This window comes from Strix aluco, chromosome 14 (genome assembly GCF_031877795.1).
Source record: "Strix aluco isolate bStrAlu1 chromosome 14, bStrAlu1.hap1, whole genome shotgun sequence".
In the NCBI taxonomy this organism is placed as follows: domain Eukaryota; kingdom Metazoa; phylum Chordata; class Aves; order Strigiformes; family Strigidae; genus Strix; species Strix aluco.
Window position 1 is genome coordinate 11,094,978 of NC_133944.1, and position 27,610 is coordinate 11,122,587.

The 27,610-nt window shown below is 40.2% G+C and overlaps 2 protein-coding genes and 1 long non-coding RNA gene across 6 annotated transcripts; 1 reads left to right on the forward strand and 2 right to left on the reverse strand.

Moving 5' to 3' along the window:
• Positions 1-159: 159 nt before the first annotated feature.
• Positions 160-2,181, reverse strand: SS18L2 (SS18 like 2). The gene is made up of 3 exons (XM_074839542.1): positions 2,070-2,181; positions 1,844-1,920; positions 160-1,010 (listed from the first exon to the last, which is right to left on the reverse strand). The coding sequence occupies exons 1-3, from the start codon at positions 2,136-2,138 to the stop codon at positions 923-925; spliced, it is 234 nt and encodes a 77-aa protein (XP_074695643.1). The 5' UTR covers positions 2,139-2,181; the 3' UTR covers positions 160-922.
• LSM14A (LSM14A mRNA processing body assembly factor) lies at positions 160-24,218 on the reverse strand. 4 transcript variants are annotated; one of them, XM_074839541.1, is made up of 12 exons: positions 23,874-24,218; positions 18,869-19,034; positions 14,941-15,104; positions 13,380-13,512; positions 12,205-12,327; positions 10,185-10,361; positions 9,817-9,879; positions 8,941-9,120; positions 7,285-7,456; positions 6,179-6,407; positions 2,070-4,358; positions 160-1,010 (listed from the first exon to the last, which is right to left on the reverse strand). In XM_074839541.1, the coding sequence occupies exons 2-11, from the start codon at positions 18,879-18,881 to the stop codon at positions 4,335-4,337; spliced, it is 1,278 nt and encodes a 425-aa protein (XP_074695642.1). In that variant the 5' UTR covers positions 18,882-19,034; positions 23,874-24,218; the 3' UTR covers positions 160-1,010; positions 2,070-4,334. The 4 variants fall into 4 exon arrangements, with proteins under 4 accessions (XP_074695642.1, XP_074695640.1, XP_074695639.1 ...); XM_074839539.1 differs by lacking the exon at positions 18,869-19,034 and having other exon boundaries at positions 12,205-12,324; positions 23,874-24,217; XM_074839538.1 differs by lacking the exon at positions 18,869-19,034 and having other exon boundaries at positions 23,874-24,216.
• Positions 24,219-24,339: 121 nt separating this feature from the next.
• Positions 24,340-27,359, forward strand: LOC141929723 (uncharacterized). The gene is made up of 2 exons (XR_012625089.1): positions 24,340-24,641; positions 25,682-27,359. It is a non-coding gene; the product is annotated as an uncharacterized LOC141929723 (long non-coding RNA).
• Positions 27,360-27,610: the final 251 nt, after the last annotated feature.

Sequence of the window (27,610 nt, forward strand, 5' to 3'; positions counted from 1 at the left end):
GTGTCATCCCCCATCCTCCTGCCAGAACAGTTCTCAGGGCTGGTAGTGTAGCTTAAATGCACTATCTGAGGTGTGCAAGTGAGCCGGGCTCTTTCTGGGCAAGATACCTAAGCACGCAGCTGCCCATCAATGCTGACCAATACCCAGGAAGCGCATGAATCCATTTTGATTATGCAAGAATTTACTTGTTTACAAAGCCTGCAGTACAGAGCGTTTCAAGCAAAGAAAAGTCTTGACACAACTGGGGCAAACATACAGCCTTCTCTCACGGAAATCAAGGCTCAGTTTCTCCCCTGCACTTAATTGCTCTAAGTTATGCAACAGTCCTGTCTTTCCTAGAAGAGCTAACATTTCTATTTCACTAAACCAGAGCTGCTCGTTTGTTAACATGTTACATTAATCCAGAATATACTATAATTTACAAAGAACATCTTTAGTTTATTAAGCACAATTCTTATGACACAAGATACAAACCACTCTACTGCTTATATATATGGCAACATATGAGTGACTTTGTCATGTCAGAGGTAGAGAGAAGTTCCCTAGCTAAATGTTAACCCTGTTGTTACACAACTGTGTCATGAAACAGTCTCTGCTTCAATGAGACCACAGGAGTCCTCCAACGGCATCTCTGGTAGTGCTGTCCTGACAACCAGGCTATTTTCAGAAGTCTACTACATGGAGTTTTTCAGAGGGAAAAAGGGAACGTGGTAATTATAACCCTTAAGTCATGTTTACAGCAATGAGGAAAAAGCCAGCCTAAGATTACATCAAAAACTACATTCATGTTTTTAACATAAAGTACAGATGACTTTTTACCTGCCTGTCAAGACCACACCTTCTCAGCTCTCAAAGTGGGACTCTAAGCTAAGTATTTCTACAGATTCTCAAAGCATCACTGCTCGTGTCCAGGTGTGTGCAGTCAGTCTACAGTCTTCTGCGAGCTGGGTGGCGTCGCATCAGCAATTGTAGCTAAATAAATGAGGTTTCGATGCAGGATATGCTGGTACCTATGAGAGGAAGAAACATAGTATGTGGGAAATGTGTTGTTTTCTAGCAAACTACCTGCACTTGAGTAGTCGGATCAGTATTTGCTGTTAGGCAAAAAGAGAGCAAACTATGAAAATAATAAGTGTAAATCAGAAAAACCCCTCCATACCCTGTCCTTGTTCTAACAAGCCCAGTACACTGCACTGAACCACACCCTGTAACCAAGTATGTGCTACCAAACTATCTGATGATAGTAAACATGCACGTAAGATCTTTGTATGATCAACATCATTGAAAAAAAAGATGTAAAACCGCAGTAAAGCAGCCCAGGGGCAATGACAAAGTTCCACTGTTGGGCTGGTCTGAGCACAGAGCCAGCTCGGCAGCCGCTGTCACCCTCTCTGTCATTCAGGTCCTCAAGTTTAAGAGCTGAACTGCTGCCGAGCCACAGGCCGACCACCCTCGCTCTTCTGTAAATACCACTCGGTGTTTTACACACAGTGGGGGTGAAAGAGATGCCTGCCCAGCAGAGCTGGTTGTCATATTTGCACAGAACAAAAACCCTGACAAAAAGGAGCAGGCAGCGGATTTATTCTATACAGTGGCATTTTTGCTTTACGGATCTGTGAAACCAATTTTTGGGAAGCCTCTTTGGAAGTACAACCGCATTTTCTTCGTAACGGCAGGAAAGCTCCGGGGACCGCAGCCGCGCTTCGCTCTCGTCAGGGTTCCGGGGCCTTGGAGGCTCTCGGCGTTCCGGGCCGGCCCGGCGGAGGCAGCGCCAGCCCAGGCAGCGGTCAGAGCCCGCCTGCGCGCCGCGCCCCGGCCCCCGCGCCCGCGGGGGCTCACTTACTGCACGCAGTCGGTGGCCCGGCCCTTGCTCTGGTACTCCACGATGCACCGGATCAGCTGGTCGTTCTCCTCCAGCAACTAGGGCACAGGAGCGCGCCGTCACCGCCCGCCTCACGCCCGCCGCCAGCCGCTACCGCCCCCCGCCACGGCCGCGGCGGGCAGGGCCGGCTCCACCTCAGCCGAGCCGGCAGGGCCGTGCCGCCCCCCGCCCTCAGGCCCGCGCTCACCCGCTGCAGCGTCTCCTGGTTCACCTCCGCCTTCCCGCGCAGCCGCTCGGGCACGAACGCCACCGACATGGCTGCGCCGCCGCCCCGCGCAAGGGCTGACGGGAACCGCCGGCCCCGCCCTCCGCAGGCCCCCAGCGGCGGCTCGCGCCCGCCTCAGCCCCGTGACCGGCCGCGCGTGCCCAGCGGGGCGGGCGGGGCCCTCCCGCGCGCGGGGACTGGGCCCCGCAGGGCCCCCGCGCCCGCCGGGGGCCTGGCACCGGAACCGCAGAGCCCGCCCGGAGCGGGGAGGAACCGGCCCGGCCAGCCCAAACCAGCCCCCCGCCCCGAGTAGAAATAACCTCCAGAAGACTGATTTTATTGAACGGTTTATTCTGGTTTAAAATTAAAAAAAAAAAAAAAAAAAAAAAAAAAAAAAAAAAGAAAGAAGAGAGAAACCCTCACTCTTCCGTGGAGCAAGGTACACTGAAGGTACGCCCCGCTGCTGCTTCCCGGGCACAGAGCGCCCCACCTCGTCACCCCCTCCTGGGGGAAAAAGACTGAAATTCATGCCCTGGCAGCGCGGGGCGTCGGTATTTACAATTCATCGGGTTTAAATAAGCCTGGGACACTCTTACAGTATACAGAGTTATTGCAACAGTACAGCACTTGCCTCTACGGTCAAAAGCCTCAACAGTTGTTCAGAATCATGATTTGTGGATCCCAAAAGGCATTGTGTTGTTAACATGCAAAAAACATTACTAAACAATATTATCTAACTTCTACGGTTGCCAAATACTTGACCTTAAGAAGGAAACCAATTACAAAATACTTCCTTGTAGTGCTATACAAAAGTTATAAAATTAAGATTCTATCAACCACTTTTATATATTCCAATTTTCCAACAGTGCAGTTTTCCACATCTTTATCACCACTGAACATTTTGAAGATAAAGTAAAAAAAGAAAAGTCAGCAAATTAGATCAAAATGTTTTAATCTTTGGATCCCTTTATTCCTGTGGCCTTCATATACATACACAGACACAAATGACCAGATTTTGTTTTCAGCATATCAAAAAGTTGTAACTAGTCATTCAGAATTGGCAAAAAGTCCATACTATGTCATTTGTGACTTCACGGTCTTAGAACCAGAGTCTTAATGTCTCCAAGCTATGGTCTATCAAAATGCAAACAACTTCAAACACTAAGAATTCCTTAAACTGGTTATGTCTACAGGTATTACAACAAAGTTAACATTTCAAGAATTGACAAATGGAGACATACTTTTGTCCCAGGCATTCCAGGAGAATCAAACTCGTGTGCCTGGTCCATCATTAAAAAAAGTTAATATTTCTCACTAAGTAAAATTAATTGCAAATTTTGACATACGAAAATTTCTTTTCTCCTTATTTGAAAATACCTCCTTAATTTGGTCAAATCCTGTGATATGCCAGAAACTACAAAATCAAATTCTTGCAAGAGAAGTGAAAAGTATATCCAGTTTCATGTAATGGAAGAACATTTTCAAATCTTCATTATAGTCCAAATATAAAAATCAAACATTTAAGCCTGAAAAGCTGCTAAAGAAAAAAACCCAACTAATTCAGTGTTCTTCAGCATATCAACTTTTGCAATAACACAGCATGTTTGCCGACTTAAAAATGTTTATTCTTTAAAAAATTAGTTGCTTTTTATACAGCTATACAAAGTTTGTAATGTTTCTTTGGCAATGGGATATAATGGAATTTTACAACTATATAAAAAGTTTCCTTTGCCTAAGAAACAGTATTTACTGTGTGTACATATTGGACTGACAAAGCAAGTTTTCTACTGTCCAGCACCCTAGTTGATAAAAGTACAACTATCTCAAAAGGGATATTACAGGATTTCCAAAAAACAACCTTCAGTGGATCAAAACACTCACAGTATCGACGGCCTTCTGCATACAATTGTCCTTACAACTTGAAGCAATTATCAAATACAGTTTAGTAATAAGAAAAATCCTTTCAGTGATGAAAAAATACTTAAACTCCATCGAAGTACTGCTTTATAATTAACTATACATAAGAAATTACTTATCCTTCTGTCTCAAATATATCTAATGCTCACTGTTTTCAAAGATGGCCATTTTTCAAAAGTAACTGCATTACACCCCTTTGAAATTAAATAGTTAAATCCCAGTGCTGGTGACAAGTATACAGCAAATTAACTTCATTCTTTGCAGAGATTGAAACTAATTCTCTGGATCAAGAAGATCGAGACGTTCACCCGGTTTCAGCGGTCTTGTAGACTATGCAGCAACTTTGTTGTCTTTCTAGAGGGAACAACAGTAGAATGTTACAATTAATTTGCAAAACAAGAATCACAAATTCGTCTGGGTAGCAGTGCTGGGAGAAGACGCACTGGGATGGCTACTTTCCATCTTCTACAACAGGCAAGGAGCCCTCCCTGGGTGATCGGGGTCGCATCTGGTCCAGACGGCCTCCGTCTGGCACACGCGGAAGCAGCTCCTCACTTGGACTAGATGCATGGCACAAATCCTTGGTCTTTACACCAGCCCCTACTTATCTGGAAGGCTGTGAAATCCTTTCATTCAAAAATTCAAGTCTTTGATCTTCAAGCCCTCATCTCAGTTCATGCTCAGCTACCAAAAATTTCTTTAAATCACAGGACTAACTGTTGCAAACTAATGAAGGAATAACTGAGGAACAGCCAGAAATCTGTGATGAAAAAAAGGCTCCTACCCCCTTTTTATTTTTAAATTAAAAATATTTACACCTTAAAACAGAAAACAAACATTTTGCATTGCAAAACTCTAACTGCTCATGCAGTAAACTACCAGAAAAAAATTCTTCTGTCTCTGTCAGAATAGTAAAAGCCTACATTTAGGCGCACCAGTCTGGTTAATTGCATTTGTTACCGATTCTAAACAGTATGCCAGTATTATTGCTGTTCCTTAACAAGCTAATGTTCAAGGTGAATGTACACGCTTAATGCCAAGAAAAATGGCTTGCACTGACATTATTAGAAGATTTTTGTTTTGCAAGCAACCGAGCTCTGCCGATTTACATAATCTGTATGATCAATGAGCTTTCATAAAGAGGAGAATTTACACTGTTCCCAAGAAAAAGGAAGTGCACTAACATGCCATCAGCACAGAATACCTCACTTCACAAGCTGGGGCTGGCAACTAACTTTGCCCTTCCTTTGAATGACTGGTAGCAAGAAGAGTTAAGATCTTCAATAGGAAACAGAGAAATGGATGTCTTCATAGTGTTGCAAAAGCAACAAATTGCATAACTATACTGTAAAGGAAAATTCTGCATTTTAGCCATCATCGCTCTTGCAGAACAAATGACTATTTCTATGCTTATGTGATTATGAAAGCATGTTTGTGCATCAGGTTACTTCAGTTACCAGACTTACATACCGGCTTGTGCATAATGCTTAAATGGACTTTAAGCTTCATTCATATTTAACTAAAGTAGTAGTACTTATTTTAATCTTTTAAAAACACTTTCTCTATAGAATGGACAAAGGAAAAAATTTCCTTTGAAGCTTTCATGCCTTATCTCCCACGGTTCCTTTTTACTGAATGACTTGCTGAAAAAAGTCAATCCTGCCTTAGATTTCCCAACAGCTATTGAATATAATTATGTAAAGTTATAGTTAAAAAAAAAAAGTGTGTAACAAGTCCTTATAGAACTCAAATTTTTTTTATCTTGCTTTTTGCAAAGGGTCACCGCTATGCTTCAGTAACTTCAATTACTCTATTTTAGGGGTTATATAGGATCTTAGAAGCCTATAGGCTTTGTGCCAACTCACTCACGAAGAATTTAAGAGTTTGTTATGCACTAGAAGCAAGTTAAATTACTCCCTCTCAATCTTTACACTTTACAATATTGCTCAGAAAAACGCTTGCAATTCAAATTTCCAACACATTTATTAAATCTGCAGAAAGGTTACTTTTTTCTTCCTTGCCCCCACCCCCCCAATTCCAGCTACAGACCAAATATTTAGGGCATGTGAAGAAAGTCAGCTTTTAGTTTTGGCTGCTGTTGATAGTAGAACAATGCCATGTAACTAAAATTACAGCATTGATGGATTTTCATAGTAAGATTAAATATATTTTACCCTATATTCAAAGTCAGCAAACTCCCTGCCTCCACGACCTCCTCTGAATCCACCACGAAATCCTCGGGGGGCAGTGAAGCCACCTCTTCCACCTCCTCGTCCTCTTCCACCTCGGAAGCCAATCCCCCCTCTGCCTCTGTACCCTCCACGGCCGCGATTGGGACGCAGTGGTATTCCAAAGGTCTCGGCATTTAATCTTCTTTCCTCAGCCCAGGTGGGTCGCCGTTCTCTGCCACACAAAAGGAACAAGGATTGTTTTAAACACACACTTAAGAAGGAAGATTGCCTGACTTGCTTAGAATCACCAGAAAGCCCATTACATGAAAAACGATACATTAATCACATTGTAAATCTCCACATTATCCCTTCTGCAAGAATCTAGGTGTCTGCCACGATTTATTTAACTCAACGAAAAGGGCTATGTTACAGTATCATTAATTATATACTAATAATGCTGTAAGTTTCCCATATAGAAGGACACAGTCTATATCCTCTGCACACAGCATCATATAATAAAATAAAAGCTGTCTGCAATTTAAAACAGAAAGTAAGAGTTTGCAGTTATAGATGTTATTTTATCTAGCTCAGTACAACAAAACAATCCCGCCACCCCCGCTGTAATTCAAAATAGGTCAGCAATTCACATAATCTTGTTTAATAAAAAGGCAACGGCAAAAAATAAGCTTTAATTTTCCTGAAATGCTATCTTCCCATTCAAACAACACTGCTGTCCAAGACAGTTATGCAATCTACTTAGAAACCATTACCAAAGCACAGTCATAACTGATCTAACTGAAGTGGTAATTTAGTAGCAAAACAAAACAAAAACCCCACTTTACTAAATCTGGAAAGGCGATTCTAGAGCATGTACATGAAGTTCTGGAGGCATGGTTCTAAAACAACATTTCAAAATGTCTTCCTATTAACATATTGCACTTGCCCCCAAAGACATTTTGTGCTTCACATTCCTGTTTTATTTTTGCCCACTGAAAAGTAAGCTTTACTCACTTTCGATTCAGAGTTGATTGTAACGAGTAGTGCTGACACTGCCTTATGACATAAACATGCATTAAGCAGACTAACATGCTCCCCCTTGCAGGCCATACCTATTGTCATCACAGGAGATGTTATCAAAGAAGGATTTGGTTTTGTCATAGTAGCAGTTGGGTCCAAGTGGATCTTCCTCATCCGCATTCCCTTCGCTATTTTGGGTATCAACACCTGAGTCACCTTTGTCTTCTCCATTTACAGGCTTCTCTGGTTTCTCAAGTTTATCTTCTGGAAAATAGAAGTAAACAGAAGCCTTCCAGGCCATCATTCTAAACAAAACAGCACTGTTAACTTATTCCCAAACAGACACAAACCATACTGAATGCTCAAAAATAAGAAACCCCTCCAAAATTTATTGTAGAAGTAAAATAATTTTATGTACAAATTAGGATGCTTTGTTGCTGCTGCTGTCTGGAGGTTTGATATCCTCTATATTCTCTGTGAGTTTAATTAAGAAAAAAAACTGTGGTAGAGGATTCAATAGCCATCTATTTATAACCTCCTAGCTACCCTCCTTTCCAGACTTAAAAGCCTCACCCAGTCATTCCTCATAAAAGCCATTCCATGTTTTTGCTCATCCCTGCTGCCCTTCTCCTTTGTCTTCAGGCTTTGCTGTTATCTCCTTTGAGACACAGGGACAGCATTCAAGATACTATGCCATGAACTGACTTTATATTTCTTTCCTAATAATGCCTGAAGTTCAACTTACTGTTTTGACTGCTACTGAAAAAGGAAGGCTGATAGTTGTTCAACACAACTGGCTGTTATGATCTTAAAGTCTCATTCCTAAATGCTTACAGCTTAAATCTCATGATGCTGTGCATAAATTTCAGATAACCAGCTCAACCCTTCCACAACACACACACAAAGATTACCACTCTGTCTCATAACATATTTCTATAGCTCTTTATGGTTAGCTTTCCCTTTCCTCTTTATTATGCTGAAAAAATTAGTATCAACAGCAAACTGTCAACTCATTTAAAAATGATCCAGAAAGAGGCAAGCACCAGAGAACAAATCCTACAGGACTTGACTAATGGTTTTTTCTCTACACTGAAATCTGACCATTTATTCCCACCTTTTGTTCCCAGCCTTTAGCCAATCATTTACTGAAAATGGGGAACTCCCTATTTTAACCTGTAACAATTTTGTCCAGAAATAGTAGCAGCAGTGTAATGAACAGGTGGCTGGTCACAAGAGAATGAGGTAATTAAAACCTGCTAGAAAGCAAAACAGAAGCGTTGGCAGTATGGATTCCAACTACTCCTCTGTTTCTTTGGAAAAGGGTAAAAGCAAAGAAGTGCCAGAAACTTTAATATACTGAAACTCTTGTGCATCCTCCAGATCAGAACTTTCTGATCCCAAACTCATGGTGTTGTGATTGCTTTTGGTCTATTAATAATTGCATCTTCTCCAGAACTCAAAAGTAAACTCACGCTATTGGAACTTCTGCCCAAGTAATCTGCACTTTTAACCAAAAGATTTGTTAGAACATGGTATTTGCTAGCTAAAATTCCTTCAAAACTCAAACACTGACTGAAGTTTTTAATTAAACAGATGATCCCAGATTACTTGTTCATTGATTTTTTTTTTTTAATGACTGCAAACAAGACTTAGTAGGATATGCCTTTTAAAAATTGTTCTCCAAGGCAGAATTAAAACAGCAAGACACATTTTTTTCACGCTCAAATCTACAGCAAAAATTGGTTTACCTTTTAGTTTAAGTTTATTATGAAATTCCCTATCAATTTCCTCCTTGTTGAATTGTGCATTTGCACTTTCAAAGTCAAAGTCCTTCTCAAACTTCATTGGACCATCCCTCCTAATACCAAATCTTCCTCGGCCCCCTCTGTGGCCTCCACGGCCTCTCCGTGCTGAAGGTCCACCTGGAACTAAAAAGAGGAAAATTTTGTTTGGTTTTGTTTTTGGATTGTTTTTCCTTTGAGGGTGATGGGGGTGGTTGTTTTTCTGGGTGGGGTTTTTTGTTTTGTTTTTTTAATTCCTGAGGTAACAGGTTAGGACTTCATCCTCTTCCTGCACTTCTGTTGTTAAAAGTCCTGTCAGAGCAGCTTGTAATTTGTAAATTCACTTAATTACAGCAGTGACACAGAAAGCATAATAGTACTAAACTTGGGTACTAAAAGATTTTCTAGAAGCCATTAAAAGCTTTCAGACGAAGAGTTAAAATGTTAGTGGCTTTTCAGTCAAGTATTTTTGTAGAAAGGTAGGAGGTTTTATTTCATGCTATTGTGTTTATAAATCCATGAACACTGGTTGGCTTTGCATTTGTATTCAAATTGCTTAACATAGAGCAACCAGAAGAGATTTTTCTCTTTAAAGTTGACTTTTCCTGGTTGTATTATTCTGACCCAATGCAAAGTTATTGTTACCCACTAGAAACAACTGTGTGAAAGCATTCTAAATACGTAAATTCTTTATTACTGTAATCTGAACTGCAAGATTTCTGGACATTAGAAACAAAGTCCTAGCACTTTGCAAACTACAGACAATGCTGTATTTTAGCAGACTTTTAAAAAACTTAATGAAGTCTGAAAACAATGATAGCTATTTCTCAAAACAAGATTTACCAATTTGTCGTTTGTTTTCATTTCTGAGTTCATTTTCTGATCTTGAAACCTTGTGTGCTTCAGCTAAAGTTGGAAATAAAAAAATGATTTGTTTATCCAATTAGGTATTTTTGATCATATTTTTGTATATAGTTATATAGTTCAGATTTCAAAAAAATTCAAACCTATAAACCACAAGTTTAACTCATAAAAGAAAAAAAAATTTAGAATATATGCTTGACTTTAAAAAGGAATATATATAATCCAGGTGTCTGCTGGCCAGTCTACCAGTAATGGACAGCAGGAAAATTCCTACACATTACCCTTAAAAAGAGCACTTCGTATGTGTATGGAAGAAAATAAGCCGTATGAAAATTATCCAAAGCTACCTCTCCTGTGCTCTTGATTCTCTAACGATTTTTGGCTAGCAGACACCAAAGGTCTGGCTGGTACAGGACTTCTCCTCCCAACCGGTGCTGGAGTAGGCAAGTGGGCTGAAGCTGTTTGTACTGCTTGTTCCATGGTGGGGCTCCTTCTCAAATGATCCATCTGAGGGCTTGAACGACCTGGGAAAGAGACAAAAGAAAACCAAAACCCAGAGTTATTTCTCATCTACAAATCTGAGTTACTGGTCTCAACCAATCTAGACTGACAGGTTTATCTGCCTTACCAGTCAAGACAGCTGTGTCCAAAGAAGAAATAAATATTTCTGCACCCTCAGATCCACTAATCCAGAATGAAGGATATTTAGCAATTTCCCTTCCCCCAGTCTAAAAGAAAAAAATGGGTAGGACAATTAATCCCTACCAACCCATCAATGATGTGCATTTAACTGTGGAATGAAATTTTTTGACTGGAGGTAAAAATACTCTTTCTGCCTCCCTGGAAAGCCAAGTGAAAAGTAACTGCTCCCAAAGGCAGAGATACAGTTATGACACTGAAATTCCATTTCATCTAGCACACACTGTTGTATGATCACCACGAAATAAATGAACAGTGATGGCCAGTGCCAGGCATAATGCAGATGAAGGAGCTATGAAAGCTTCCCCACAAAGTGCTGTTCATACATTTCAATGTGCAGCATGAGTGACTGGAGCCAGAAGCATGTTTAGAATGGAGACATTTGATCCGGCCAGACAAGTTTATGACACCATATAGGTAAATCTACTAAGAAATTAGAGTAAGGCTCAAGTCCCAGTAAGTGAAGAAAAAGAACATCATCATATCCCACTAAAAAACTAAACAGAAGAAGAAAAAAACCAACAAAGAAGCCACGAAAAAAAAACAACCAACCACACCACACTTCCAATCTACATAGATGACAAATACTTTTAAAAGCAAACACACACAGAAAAAAAAAAAACTTGTTGGTGCCCCACAGGAAATTTTGTGGCAGAATGTACGTTCATCTGGAGCATGTGTCATATATTACGTCCAAGAATCATACAGGTTTGAACTTCACCTACAGAAAACCAAGCTACTCTTTCAACAGAGAAACAGTAAATGCTCAGCACACTTTCTTCCCCCCATTCAATTAATGCAACAAAGGAGCACTTATTTTTGCTAATCCACTCAACTAATCCTAGAAAGCAGTCCTAATCAGTATACAAATCCCAGCCAGAATTTAGGAAAAAACCTGAAGTGTTTCGCCTTTTAACACAACTGCATACACTTAAAAATAGCATTAGGAATATATCTTAGCACAGACTTTTACTCACAGCAATGAAGAGTGGAAGAGCAGGAAAAGTCTTTTGGATTTTGAGGAGCAATCTTAACACATTGGCATGAAAAGTGCGGGCAAAGGTGCTCAACATTTAGTTTCTTTTTTCTTCGCCACTCATAAAGCATCAAGAATTTCCCTTTTGCTTTTACTTTCTTCTTCCAATATTACATGAAGTACCCATATAGTTTCTATTACTATTAATCTGACTTAACTGTCATGTCACTACCTACAGGCAATCAGGTCTGCTGTTAATATTATTTATGTAAATAAACATTAACAAAACAATACTGTTAGGAATAAACATTTAAAAATTGTGGGCTGAAGGACTTCACTATTCAATCAGCATGAACTATCTTGAGTTTTGTCATGCTATCAATAAAACTAGATATTGAATTTCCACATGCACCTATTTGCTAACATTATTCAACTGAAACAAATCCTGCTCCTCAATACAGATGCTTTAAGTATCACAAAAAATGTTTTGGTACCAGTTACCTATGCAGCATGTCAAGATGTAGGAAAACACATTTAAAGAGCAAGTACAAAGCCTCTCAGTGCTTTCTGGTTTTAATACCAAGTGTTTTCATGACAGAATTCAGCTGTTCGGTTATTATTTCTGGCAACCACCTCAATCACAGGGGCATGATTTGTCAAAAAAGATCAAAGAGTTATTCAAAAAGATTTACCTTGAGACATCTGTGTTTTTAGTGATCTTGCATCTGTTGTAAATGCAGAACCAACTGCAGTGCTTTGGGACATGCTAGCACTGGCTGAAGAGTCTGTTCCAAAAGATGTTAAAGAACCTCCTGCTTTGAAAGAAATAATATAGTTGTAAAACTTAGTTTAGACTTTCTTCTGTATTTTTTTTAAATTAGCACTAAATGATTAGTGAAGCCATATTAGACAGTTATTCTAAAATGCACGAGTCTGCCCTTCCCATACACTTTAAGTTTAATGTACGTATTTGTAGTAATACAGTAAGACTGTAATATCTTCAATGCTTTTTATCTAAAAAAACTAGTAGAACAGCAGTGCTAACTTTAGTATCGCAAGTATTAACACAGCATAGTCATGACAGCATCTCACTGAATAATAAACGTTATTGGCATAGATTTCCACTTAATATCTTTTAAAAGAAATATGACCGCCACGTCTTATTAACTGGTATCAAGTTATAGCGAATTCTACAGCCTTCCTCTCACATGACAAACATTTTCAGTACTAGGAGTAACACTGTCACCATAACAGTTACAACAGTGTAAGTTCCTCCATAAAAAGAAGTATAAGGTGAAAAAAATTTCAAGGGAGGAAGGAAAGTTGGTTGGCGAGCCTCAGAGAACATCTGCAGTACAAAGGAGCAACTACCCCATGAAGCTCACAAATACTTCAAGCACGTACTTCATGGTAAGCTAACGTCTCATAAACAGCTGGAGGACTGTGCTGGCACATGGATCGCTGAATAATCCAAACCTTTGGTTAAGGCATACACACCACCTGGTCAACCGGGATACCAGATGTTGACAGCACAGCTATGGGGCTTTTGTGGAGGACCTGCCTCCGCCACTTGTGAAATATAATGAATACATGATGAACGTAATGAATATATACAAAATAGAATGAATTCATGAATATGGGAACCTTTCCCCACTCGTCCCTCTGAGATAGGGTGTTTAGTTCTCAATCATAATTGCTTTGATTTGAGCTGCAAAGACTGTGAAAAACTCTACTTTTGAACTCAACTGTGGGACTGATAGAGATTGAAAACTTTGGATCTGCCCTTAGGATAAGGAATTATAAGCACTGATTACTGTTTATGCACTTTCACTTATGGAAAAACACCGAATAATAAAAATGAACATACCAACTCCAACAGCACCAAACTGCTGTCCCACCAGTGGGCTTGGACTAAACTGACTGTATGCAGGCATTCTGCCAAAAGGACCATAGGATCCCACAGACTGGAATGAAGATGCAGTCGAAGATCCTAGTGAAGACTAAAGACAAAACATGCTTGCAGGAACTCATATTTACATAAAAAGTATGAAATACTTCTGCAAGGCAAGAAATGCAGAAATTCTAAAAATATTTCTTAAATTTACCCTAACACCACCACTATGGCTAATACATATACAAGACCTTAACATTCATAAGGTTGCTTCTTTTAATATGAAGAATTTAACTGCTTTAACACAGAAGCAAAGACATCACAAAAATAATGAGTTACACATATCACTCTGCATGAAAACTCAAAATAAACAACAGTTAGCAGAAAACATTTTCACAAGTACGTATGTAGTTTAGAAAGCACTTTTATCCTTCCAATACTACAAACTTGTAAAAACAGTACCATAAAATTTTGCAATCTTTTCCCTAGAACCTTAGATACTGGACTCTTCCATCAAACACGTGTATAAGCTTTGGTTGAAAACTTTGAAAATGTCATACCTTTTTCCCTGAAGTTTCAAAAACTGCACAAACAATCAAAGACCCAAACATACTGGAGGAGGGTGAGGCTACTATTATTATTGGGGTTTGAAGTAACACAATTTCACAGCTCTCAACTACCACTGACAGAGTTGCACCAAATTTAGCAAAAGACCTAAGAGGATGGCAAGGGCACTTTGTAGGGAAGTTTCAAGAATTTATCTCATGGAATAGTTAACTAGGAACATAATCACGTAGATGGAATTATCAAGTTCCACTTGAACCAAGAACTTCCATCTTGCTCTCACGGATGATTTTAAGACACTCCACAAGCACAATTAACAAGTCAACAAATTTCAGAGATCAAAAATAACCACCTCTGTCAGTCCATCTACTATGAAATAACAGATTAATTAACCCTGAAGAGTCTTCAAGGTATAAGTTGCTTTCCCTTCAGTAACCAAGTATTCCCTTTTCAAATAACTACCCTTTATTAATGAAGCTTTTTAAAAAAAAAACAACAGTTAGATGAAACACATTTAAAGTCACAGTCAGAAAAAAAAAAAAAAAAAGGTTGAACATTAAAATCCAGAAGAAAACCAAACAAAAAACACCACTAAGTATTTGGAAGAGGTTTCAGCATCTACTCCATTTGAATTACACCAAGTCTGATCTTTCCAAGAAGTCTTGCATCCATGTCCCTCTTAAGCCAAGTACCTTTCAAAAAGGCATCAAGGTCTACCGAGAGTCATTAGTTGTTTTTGGAAAACCGGCAGCTTTGGTACCCAGTGCATTGTGCTAGAGCTAGATTTCAACTTTCATTTTTCACAGCTAAAGACATAATTCAAAAGAGGAAAATCTTTCCAGAGATTTTTTACATTGGGTTATGAACTTTACAGCAACGAACATTTTACTTTTTAAGCACTCAGCTAGAGAACACTTAAAGCTACTAGATAGTATCTTCAGCAACAAACATCTAAAAATATGTTTTGACTTACCTGAACAATAGCAGGGTCCTGTGGCAAAGAACACTGAGGCTTTGGTGGCTCACAGACAGTTAGGTCTTTAATGTCACTGCCACGGAATATAATATACTCAAAGACTTCATCACGAGGTGGTATAGGTCTATCAGTTGGTCTATCTTCTGTACCAAAGGAGCGAACTGAAAAATTGGGAAGGGGGAGAAAAATAAAAACATCCTGTATTCCACAGAAAGGTTACAAATATACTGGAGAGAACAACAGCTTTAAATAAAAAGAATAAAATTTTGTTGAGAAAAAAAACTTATTAAATAGGCAGCATATTCTTGCCATTACCAACCTCTCAGACATAAACAAGTAATTTGATCTTACAAATTTCACTTAAAGCAGAAAAACACCTATTCCTTACTGAGAGATCACTTATGCTATCACTCACATGTTGAATATTTTGACTGTTTTGCGAGGATAAGGGAAAGCAGCAAAGCAGGTTTTTTGCTAAGTTAACACTTATGGACATTAACAGCAACAGGAACACCAATGAGGCTGCTAAGTCACTCCTGTGAATGAAGGACTACATGAGTTTACATACTTTGTATTCTGCACTTGCAAATCAGGAGAAAAAGTGCTAATACTACTAGAAACTAGAATATTAAAAATTACCAAAGACAAAGCATTTCTCAATAGATTCAAGGTCCGAATCAAGATTTAAATAAGAATCAGGAATTCCATGGTACGTATATACAAATCTCACTAAGCAAAATGCATTCTTCTTGCTGGTGCAAGGGTCATATGATCTCTGGCACATTAAGTAAACTCACTGGGGCATAACTATCTTCCTAAGTAGGCCAGCATAGTCTGCAACATACCAAGACATTAAATTTATTTGTACGTACTTAGCTGAATTCCAACAGTTTTCAGACTGCACAGTGATGAAGCTTATCCTGCTTTTCCCTCTGCACTACATATTATCACCACCACTGTATATGGACAGCATCACTTTACTTTCACTACCCTCTCAGACTTTTCCTCACCTCAAGACTGCCAATCCTAGGTGAATATAAAGTGAAACAAACAAACAATCAGACGAGATAAATCTCCAGGAGCTAGAATGTTGTAAGCAAAAATTAAACAATGACTTGAAACCAGAGAAGAAAAAAAAATCATGACAATCACATTCTGCTGAACATCAACTTGCAGCAGCTTTAACAATCCCTCACGACTGCCTTTGCTCTAGGTTTTTAAGACATTTTTGTTTGCTTTCTAAGGTACTACAGGTTATGCTGAGAAAACATACATATTTTGCTTTAAGTTACCAAAATAAGTTTTCCCTCCATTTTCAGATGTATCAACAATTTGAAGACATTAGGCACTTATTTGCAGCCATAAAACCATCAGTCAAGAAAAGCAGTTTCCTGCAGAGCTGTATAAAGTGATACTGAGTCATTTATCAGGCTGCACCAACCACCTTCCATCATTGTTGCTTCTTCTAATACAGCATAAACAGAGCTTATCAGTCAAGTATTACAAATATTTTTGAGAAGCATAACAGAGGTAAAGAGATCAACTCCACACCACAATGAAAAATAACATTAAGTGGTTACAACCATTTTGTTCATACTTCTGTCGTCTAGTGAGCTGAATTTTATCAACTTTTCTATTTCTGTGCATCTGAAAGTCTGCTCTGAGTAGTACTATAAAATTTAAGCACTGTAAAAAGGCATATACTGTTAAGTGAATTTCAATCTTTGTTATAAATCTGTCTTCTCTTCTTCCTCTATAGAAAAAAAAATATCTGAAGCTGAAGAGTCTGCAGAAATTAACTCTAAGTAATACACAATAGCTTAATAACATTATCAATTGGTCATGTGCATTACTGTAGCTCATTCTGTTGCTTTATACTCATCAGGTTTTTCTATTTCACTGTCTTGAGTGAGGATCCACCTTTACTTTCTGGCCATCGTATACTCTATTAAATAACTAATAAATTAACTTGGCTCTTCATTCCATCATTTGACCTGTTGTCTTCGTAAGTAAAACTAAAGCTGGTTTTGTATTGGTTCTCTCTATCCCACACAGAAATGGTTGCTCTAGTAGTCATTTTGTCTACAAAGGTGCACAAAAATGGCCAGAGTGTGATCAGTAAGTTACTGAAATATTTTACTTTCTAGCTAAAGTGAAGTCAGCAGAAGCAACACCACAAAAAAAAGGTAGTAAACTAGAGGATTACATCTCACCTCTATATAGAAATAAAAATCTGATGGACTATGGAAGAAATCTGCTTTTAAAGTACTTCTGTTAAGTCAGAGTTATGCTGCATAAGTATTTTACTATTAATACCACCATCACGACACATACAGAAACAGTTTTAACACCTGGCAATTACCTTTCTCCATTCTGAACCAATCAAAAAAAAGTGAACAACCTAACCTTCACCTAATGAAATGTCAAAAGAGGTAAAGGGATTTTACTGTATGTCAAAAAGAATTTGTCCTTCTCCCCATCGTAAAATTACAAAGACATTGAAAAGAAGTATTTTCAATACCAAAAATTAGAACTGACCTTTAAGAGATTCAGCTGTCAATGCAACTAGATCAAGACACTGATCTAGTTGCATTGGTCATCAATGGTTTTGCAATAAAACACATCAAGAGTTGCTACTAAGAGTTTTGGGGTTTTTTTCTCTACCTGTCCCCTGCCCCAAACTAAACCAGTTTTAGTGCAACTTTCTGCAAAACATAAGATAATTTTGACCAATGAAGATTAGCTCTGCTGGGAAGGGGTAAGCAAACTCCTCTGATTTGGGGTTCAACCCTTCCCTCTCACCCCACAGCAATGAAAATAACAACCCCCAAGTCTAATTTCCTTCTGAAGCAAGGAACCAGAAATGCATTTGTGGTGATTGAGCGGTGGGCCTGTGCAAACCTCATAGAGTTCAACAAGGCCAAGTGCAAGGTCCTGCACATGGTCGGGGCAATCCCAAGCACAAATACAGGCTGGGCAAGGAGTGGATTGAGAGCAGCCCTAAGGAGAAGGACTTTGGGGTATGAGAGGATGGAAAACTGACTGTGGGCCATCAGTGTGCGCTCACAGCCCAGAAAGCCAACCGTGTCCTGGGCTGCACCAAGAGAAATGTGGCCAGCAGGTCGAGGGAGAGGATTCTCCCCCTCTACTTCGCTCTCGTGAGACCCCCCCTGCAGTGCTGTGTCCAGCTCTGGGGCCCCCAACAGAAGAAGGACATGGACCTGCTCGAGCGGGTCCAGAGGAGGCCACGAAGTTGATCAGGGGGCTGGAGCACCTCCCCTGCGAGGACAGGCTGAGAGAGTTGGGGGTGTTCAGCCTGGAGAAGAGAAGGCTCCAGGGAGACCTTAGAGCGGCCTCCCAGTACTTAAAGGGGGCTACAGGAAAGGTGAGAAAGGACCCTTTATCAGGGAATGTAAGGATAGGACAAGTGGTAACGGTTTTAAACTGAAAGAGGGTAGATTTAGATTAGATCTAAGGAAGAAACCTTTACTATGAGGGTGGTGAGACACTGGCACAGGTTGCCCAGAGAAGCTGTGGCTGCCCCCTCCCTGGCAGTGTTCAAGGCCAGGTTGGACGGGGCTTTGAGCAACCTGGTCTAGTGGAAGGTGTCCCTGCCCATGGTGGGGGGGTTGGGACTAGATGATCTTTAAGGTCCCTTCCAACCCACACTGTTGTATTATCTAAGAAAGCAGTTTAGGATAAGGGCTACAGGATGTTCTTGCAGTGTCTATCCCAACTAGGTCCTGCAGATCGTAGTATAAAATAAAAAGTTCAACGTTACTTTTAATATTTTGCAAAGGAATAGTTATCTTTACAGTTTCTTCTTTCCTAGCTTGGATTAGGATTTAACATAATCTGAGCTCACTGAAGTAAAAAGTCTTAATATTCATGTGGCCAGTATATTTTAGAAAGAAATAGCTTTTACCATATTTTTGCATAATCAGAAATACTAAGTTGCCAAAGTATCAAAACCACAAGGTATTGGAGCAGCCGCAGTCTTAGAGCTCTATCCAGGTCTGTCTCTTGGGGTATTTCATCAGACTACATCCTTCCTCCAGAACAGGGTGCAGTGGTTCACATATAGCAAAATACTGAAGAGTGAGAGGAAATGAAAATAAGCACATGGTAAGATTAAGTATTATGGGATTACATTATCTTTCATGTCAATTTAAGTTTGCTGGTGTTTGGGGTTTTTTTTTTTAATGATCTAAACTGGCTTAGGGACTTGCAAACAAAAAAGACAACCATCACATGTTAAAAGGAAACTTATTTTTTGTCAGTGCAAATACACACAAGTAACTAGCTAGAAAGAAATTAACACTGTTGAACCTAACAGCATTCATGTATGTAACTTTATGCACAAGTAGTTCCACCAATTTCATATTAAAGTGCTGTGAGCAAATTTCTGTACAGATTTTGACCAACTTCAATGTTACTACTATACTATAGTTTAATGTATATTACTATACTACTATAGTATCCAAGGAAAACACTGTAACTTTCCCTATCAGTTAACAGAAATGATTACCTGTTGATTAACACAGGAAAATACTGTGTTAATCAGAAGCCAAGCTATATATTCTACTAGCAAAAGACGACTGTTCCCATATAATATGAGCTGTTGCAAATAGGTAGCACAGTCTCTGTATGCAGCACTGACACAGTCTTATCAGCCTTACTTCATGGGTAGCATATGTACACAGAAACCAGTCTTTCCCCACTCTTAAGGCACCCATCAGAAGTGGGACGACTGAAATGAGACCACCACTACCTCAACAAGTAATGTCAATTGCCAACTTTCTTCAAAAGATCACAACCCCTTTCCCTGTAAACATGTTTAGATGCCTGCACACCACATTACAGGAAAAGTATTAATGTGAAGCAGCCAGCTTGTGGTGGGCTCCTACGTTCAGAACAATTAATCCAGTCTGTATCTTACTCGTAGGGGGGGGTGAGGTAACAGGGAGATAGATACGAGGGATACAGCCAGGAGTGGGCTTTGACAAGAGAAATTTTTCTGCTGTGACACACTATGCACAGGGTTGGTTTGGCACACATGCTAAACCTCAAGACATGGAGGGAACATGTCACTTAACTGACTAAAAAATAACTGCATAAAACCTTGATAAAAATTTAACCCTTCCCTTCCCTGCTTCCACCCCAACCTATCAGAAATACTCAAGTCTTCACAAGAATTTAACTTTCTTCTGTCTGTTTCCAAGACTTTCACTCCATTAATATTGTTTAACAGTCTAAAAGAAAAGGAAGTTTTCTCTTTCATCTGTCATTGGACTATGGAAAACACTATCACGGCTGGTTGAAAATGCCAGTAATGCCAGGAGTTTAACTACTCCTTAAATTACTGAAAGCTATTTCATTATTATCTATTAATTACAATGGTTCCAAATGGAATTCTCATTATGACAGCGACAGATATTATTTTCTGTTTCTTGTACTCACATGCCTAAGGATTCCCTACCGCTGGCTGGGAGCAAAGCCTTTTCTGACTCAATATGGTTGTTTTTAGACAGCTTACCTAGATTAAAAATCTCTCTAAATCAGTGCCTTGAAATAGAAAGACATTATGTATTACTAGCATGAAAGATCACATCTAGTTTTTAATGCCACAACATGTAAGATCAGGCACAATCTGTCATGATTGTAACTGCCCCAGGTAGGGCAGCAATCATTTTACAGCAAGAAAATTTTACTCCTAACCATGGCTTGCAAACACTCTATTCTTAAATTGGTTGGACTCAATGACGTTTAAAAAATTAAGTATGAACTAGAAGACATTCCAAATTTATTTTCACGTTTCAAGTTAAAGTAGAGTGGATGGGTTTTGGTTCCAAACACCAGCTCTGAAAGCCGGCAGTCCAAAGAAAACACAGGCACCAATAATTATATAAAAAACCTCAAATACTTGTATAGCTTGCTTAAAATTTGCAATCTGATATAGATGGGAGTTTTCCCTGTTATTTAAATAACAATACACTTTAAGGATGCATCACTTTCCCTTATCAGACTCCAGCTTAGAATAAAAATGTTATGCTCAATATTTAAAGAGTTGCTACCTTCCTCTAACTCATGAGACAGAGGCCACAACTTTTGCTAGTGAAAGCATCACAGATTTGTAAATAAAATGCTGATTAGAGAACTACAGGAGATTGCCCCTCGGTAACTGAAGACTACAATCAGTATCCTGCTAGCAACCCAAAAATCTTATTTCTGTCTAAATCCCAGATGATACAAGACAAATGAAAGCATTCCATATGTACAACTTCATGAGATTAATCTCAGACTTTACTTTAGCCCATGGAAGTCATACTGTCCAGCAAATCTGTAGTTATTCAAGAACATATTCTACCTCTACTCTTGCAGTTTTTGTCACACTTTCAGTGATTTCAGTTAAGAAATTAATAATGATAAGCCACCCTGCGCTCAACGCAGGTAACAGGCACATGAAGCCAGCTACATAGCAGAGCAACTGAAAGCATTGAGTCTTTTTTTTGGGTTTTATCTCCTTCTGGCAAAAAAATTGACATTTGTGGTAAAGATCCACAGTAAACAGTTCTGGTTTCACTTCTGGACTCACCACAGCAAGAAGAGATAACTATTACCTGATCAACATATTTACAGATACAGATAGTTCAGAAGGAAGATCTGGTTCTTTCACATACAGACCTGACCATAATTAACCATGCTTGTCACCTTACATATATGCTGTCATATCACATTCACATGACCTAAGCCTTCATTTATTCAGGAACTTGAATACTCTAGAGCATTTTGTTCATAAGCACAGCGAACTGCTTTACGATCTAATATGGTTATCAGCTCCAAATTAATCTAAAGACTTTTGGTTCCAGGTGGCCTAGAAATACTGGTTTATTCTCTTCCGAATCATGACACTATATTACAAAACACATATTCTTCAGCTAACTCAGCCAAGTTTTATTAAAGCAAATTTAATGGTTTAGATTTACATTTCTAATGAGAGCTATGGAAAGAGAGTAATTAAATTTGTAACTGTAGTTTGATCTATCTTAAATACGTACACTTTGGCAGATATGCCATAACATGACTTAACCACTCTTGAGAAGTCACACAAAATTGGCTTGGTCAGCACTAAATCTGTCTAATGTGGGGCATGACTATTACAAGCTCCTGAAGGATGGGATTCTTATAAGTGCTTTTGTACAAACCTTAACAATCACGGCGTGCAACTGGAATTTCTAAAATTTGTTTTTAATCACAGTGTTCATCTTTTTCTCATCTAAGCAAATACTAGCTGTCCTTTTTAAACAGATAATGCAATTCCAGCAAGGTAATTTAACCTCAAGGCAACTTTAGAAATAAGTAAAATAACATCAGGAAAACTAAATGCCCCATAAACAAACAAACTGCACAGCCTGGGACCAAATCTACTATAAGGTGTGTCAAAGCATACACATAAGAATTTACAAAACAAAGCAATCTATTTCTTAAATAATAATTGTGGGGGAGTGGGACGGAGGCAAGAAGGTGGCCTGAAAGTGACAAGGCACACAAACAAGAATTACCACAAAGGCCAGTGTGAGATGAAAGCAAAAACTGCTACATGTATCAACTCCACAGACCAACTATTATACACATGAACTATGTAAAACACAACAGATTGTCATTGTGCTAGAATGCTAAGCCTATCGTATCAAACAGGAATTGAGGTTCGGAAACCTCTCAGTCCCAAATATTTAATTTGCACAAGAAGCAGTTTCTCCCCTTACCTAATGGCTAGACAAACTCTCTGCTTTTATATATGCATTCAGATTATTTAGCAAGATTATAGAGTCAAGAAGTGTAAAGCAAAATACCACTGAGTTTTGCAGAATCTATTATAAAGAAGTTATTAAGAATTCTGACTTTCCGTTCTACCTGAAGATTACACATTCACTGCCACGGCTAATATACTTGTGTTGAGAGTGTATTATGCGCAAGAAACAGTCAAGTCCTTTAGATGACCGGTTTCAAAGATCCTCTTTTTTACTCCCCAGCCTCTGACTCTCTTCTTAGTAAACATTCTCCTCACCTTCTTATACATACACACACATATATTCTCTGGACAATACATTCTCACGTCAGTGTTTGTACTCACTTTCTACTTCTACAGTGCCATACAGCTACCTCCGAAATGAAGAGCTCACGATCAGCCTTCTTTGTTGAAAACCTAGCACTCGCAGGATCCCCTTTAGACCCGAGTTGTCTCCTACCCCGGGATGCACAAGAGTTCAGTCATACACGGCCCTGTACCCTGTAGGTCTAGAATTCTTACGATGCAAAGAAAACCAGCCTCCCCCTCCTACTCCCTTTTACGCACTAACTCTGGACCACTTCCACTGCTAAGGGCTCCATACTGTCGCTGTATTCAGGGCTCCTCGGAGCAGCCCCTAACTAGGTAACGTTCCTAGCTCCTTTTCACGACGGTCCCCCTGCGGCCGCTCTCAGCTTTCCACACCCCTCCCGGGGCCGGGGGGGCAGCCCGAGCGGCGGGAGCAGGGGCCTCCGCAGCGCTGTCGCGCCGCCGCTCTCTCAACCCCCCTCTCACTTCCACCTCCGCCGTGAAGCGTCGCGGGTCGCCACAGCCCCGCCGCAGACGCTCCGTCGGGGAGGATGGCGGGAGGACGCGCCTCCGGCAGAAAGTACGCGGGCTCTTACCAAAGCTCCGCCAAGCCCCCTCGCCGCTACTGCTGGGCCCTCGTAGGCTGTAGGCCTCCCCCTCGCAGCCCGGGTCCCCTCATCGCCACAACGCCACGGACGACTCTGCCGCGGTCTCAGGTTCTTGCTCGATCCCCGACGGGCCCCCAACGGTTCCTACGCCGCCGCACGCATCGCGGTCCCACTCCCCTGCCCCCCCCCCGCCCCGAGGCGTTTTTGGGCCGCCAGGTCCTTACCCTTGGCCAGCGCCACAGTGGAGTTTTCGGTGTCGATGGTGTACAGGATCCCTTCATAGCGGATCTCGGCCTTGGAGATAAGGCTGATCTTGCTGCCGATGTAGGGCGTCCCCCCGCTCATGGTGCTGGCTCCTCGGTCAGGGACACCCCCCCCTCCTCCCCTGCCGAGCGCGCCTGAAATCAGGCACAAGCAACTAAACAAGCCGGACTCCGAGTCGTAGTAGGCGCTCTACTCCTCCCGCTTCGAGCCCGACCTTGCGCCGATCCCCCAGCGACGGCTCTCCGTGCGCAGACTCCCTCAACACACCCCTCACCAAAAGCACCCTGAAGCTCCCAACATGGCCGCCGCCTTCATCTTCCCTCAGAGCCGCCCCCCCTCGCTCCAGCCGCGAAATGGATGCCGGGAGGGGAGGTGATCTCGCGAGAACTGCCGGGCGGGGTGGGGGCCGGGGCCGCGGAGGGGAGGGGTCGGGACGGCCATTTGGGCCGCCCGGGAAATGCGTTTAGTGGCCTTGAAGCCATAAGAGCCTCAGCGCGTTCTTTCCTCGAGTGTGGCTTCTGCGGTGGCGGTGCGGCTCGGCTGTGCCTCGTCCCGCTTTCCCTGCCTGGCCTGAGGGTGGTGCGTGGGGCCGGAGCGCTGCTGAGTCGGGGCTGTGCGGGGCCTGCGGCTCCCCCTCCCCACGTTCCCGTCCAGCGCGCCGGGAGCTTGAGCTCGTAGCTTGGAACCCCCACCTCTGCCGTAGCCTGGGAACACCGGGGGATGTGAAAGTAGGTCTGGTGACTTGGGGTTTTCGAGTTTTTTTGAGGGAGGCCTAAGCCACCTATCATTGAGTGCTAAATTCTTATAACCCTCAAAAAGTAATTTAGAATCCAGGCATGCAGAGAGTTGCAAAAGTCTAGATGATGATAACTAGTTTGTATTTCAAGGGGGATTCCATGTTACTCAGTTGGCAGTGTTGAGATAGTTGGATCTTGCTAAGAAACACCAAGCAATGCAACTGTTGATGAAATTTTGACTAGAGTGTGTAATTAATCCTGAAAAAATACCCTTTAGTACAATTAAGCACAAAAAGTGAGTCATGATTTTGAGATTGTGCTTAACTTGAACACCTTATGTTAAAATCACAAACGAGGTTTCCTGGTGGAGGCTTTGCATGTTGAAACATGATACTGCCTCGGGGCCCCCTTTTTATATTTGCAGCCTAGAAAATTACATGCAACAAAAACTAACTTCGGGAAAGGGTACTTAATAGCTTTTGTTGCAGCAGCTGGATGCTAATATGTTGCAAAGATTCAGCAAGTATTTTGTTCAGAATAGGGCTTTGAAACACAATAGCAAGCCAGATTTTTCTGGAAAGGCCTGCATGTTTCTAAATAGGAGCTATGCTAGGCTTCTGGAAACTATGCCCAAGTTCAACTGAGTGTAAAGTCATGGACGACTTGAGCGCTCAGGGGACTTTACTGTGATGTGCTTCTAGCATGTCCTGGACTACATGAAAGATTTGGAACAAAGTTATTCATTTAATGACTGTAGATGCATGGCTGCATCAAGTCCATGGGAGATTGCTGTTGAAAATCAGCATTTGTAACTCAGCTCAAAGTAAAGCTACTGTTTAGAAAAATAACAGAAGATACCTATGTCTTGTTACAAGGAAGGAGAGAGGTAGTCTTCCTGACCACTAGAGGTTGGTCTGTGGCTGCTTCTCAACCGTGGCAAAATAACATCTGTTGGAGGAGGTGAAGAGATTAATAACAACATAGAGGATCAGCTACAGGCTGTATTACATGGTTTTGCTGCCTGCTTACAGAAGGAGTTGCATCAGCTTCAGATATGGATAGAGCTTGGAAGAGGAAAAAAAAGTTTTGGGGGAGGTTGCTGGAAAGATTGGGACCCTGGCTGATGAAGAGAGAGGACACCATGAGGGGAAGAAAGAAGTGGTCTATCAGGGAGGTCTGCAATACAGACGTAAGAGGGCAAAGAACGGGAAGAGGAATACCTTGAAATACAACTACTTGCCCTGAAGACCCATCTGGCTTTGCTTCTGGCCAACTTCTTCCTAAGTCTTCCCTCGTGCCTCTCAAAATTGTGGCATTTCTATTTATGGAATTAGGGTTTCAAGGTTGTGTGGTGGAACAGGAAATAGAAATGGACATTTCTTTGAGCTGGGGACAAAATAGATGAGCACTTCAGGAGGAAATTCAAGCGGAAAACTGCCAGAGTTTGCTTTTAGGTGTTAACACTTGCAAAGTTTCTGAAAGAGAGAAGTAGTTGGCCAGAATGAAGAAAAAAAAAAAAAAAAAAAAAAAAAAGAAAAAAGCTAGGAATAGAAAAGTATCTCCTTGAAAAACTTTTTAAGGGTTAAATTGGAACCCTCCTGATGTCAAATTTTCCCAAGTGTCTCCATCAAGTCCTGTCTAGGTGAGCATAGACAGGCATTTATAATTACAATTAACTTCAAAAAAAAAAAAAAGCTCCTAAATTTCTGTAAGCCTTACATAAAAAAAAAAAATTCCATTGCAACTGAAATACATGAAACTGAATTTAGACATTTCTAGAACAGCTGTTGGTTACTCAAGCCATCTCTGTGCTCTACAATTTGTGGAATTTATAATTTCTAATTCATACTTAAAAGCAGTTGAAAGAATATAGCATAAAGTGAATTTCAATTATATATGTAAAGAGTTCTGTAAATTAATTTTAAGAAGTTACATCAAAATCTTATCTAAACCTGGTAGGTACCATTTTAACGTTAATTTTAAACTTATGATAGTTAAATTGTATATTTGAATGCACCGAAAGTGTGTATTTGAAGGAAACCCATGTCACATACTAGGAAAACAGTGCACCTTTCTAAGTACTTCCATTTCTTTAGATGATAAAAAGATACTTGTCTATGTGAACTGTCATTATTCCCTGCAGCAGCTTAACATGGCACTGGTACTTCTATTATGTATAGAGTTATTAATGAAAAACTTAGGCTGGAAACAGGGCACAGGGTTTAACAGTGTTGATAACTGATCAGCAACTTAACAAGTTTTGTGGTGCATTTTCTCTCACAGGCAATTTTAAAACCATGGTTGAAAGTTAACTTTCCTAATGGACATTCTCTATTTCAAACAAAAAATAATTCCAGAAAGATTGTATTTTAAGAGACCAGATGAGATGATCGCAATGGTCTCTTTGACTTTTTTTTTAATCCTATATATTATTTAACTTCTAAAAATGAAAGAGCAATAAATGTGTTCTGAAATATGTTTTCCATGATGAAAAGCATGTAAATATTTGAAAAAGATTTTTATAATAAAAGAATGAATACAAAAGTTCAGAGATTCTGTACTTTACTAAAAAAGCGCAAGGCCAAAGCCAGTTTCATCAAGTTTATATACATTCTTATGTACATCATCACTTCTTGACTTGAAAGGAGTCCAATGTGAATCAGTATACATCATGTTTTATTAAATAAAATCTTCTATTATACTTTCTCATTCTATGTGTTTATATATATAAATGGCTCAATTAAAAAGAGGTGAGTGGGAAGAACTATGAATTCATGTTTTACAGATTGCCCACGCTCAAATGTACTTTAAAACTCTAATGAAAAGTAGTTAATTTTTAAAGTTTTGAAACTTGTCTTATAAATCATGCCTTGCCATTTTCTCCTTCCAGTGGGAAGATTACTTTTTATCTTCTAAAGCTACAAAGCAATAAAGATTACCTCCTGGGTGGTTTTTATGGA

Coding starts and splice junctions, on each gene's coding strand:
- SS18L2 (XM_074839542.1), bottom strand. CDS start 2,138: ATGTCGGTGGCGTTCGTGCCCGAGCGGCTGCGCGGGAAGGCGGAGGTG. Junction 1,921..2,069: donor ACCAGGAGACGCTGCAGCGG/GTGAGCGCGGGC, acceptor CCTGTGCCCTAG/TTGCTGGAGGAGAACGACCA. Junction 1,011..1,843: donor CGGGCCACCGACTGCGTGCA/GTAAGTGAGCCC, acceptor TTCCTCTCATAG/GTACCAGCATATCCTGCATC.
- LSM14A (XM_074839538.1), bottom strand. CDS start 23,994: ATGAGCGGGGGGACGCCCTACATCGGCAGCAAGATCAGCCTTATCTCC. Junction 13,513..14,940: donor AGGACCCTGCTATTGTTCAG/GTAAGTCAAAAC, acceptor TTTTGTCTTTAG/TCTTCACTAGGATCTTCGAC. Junction 12,328..13,379: donor GTTTGGTGCTGTTGGAGTTG/GTATGTTCATTT, acceptor TTTCTTTCAAAG/CAGGAGGTTCTTTAACATCT.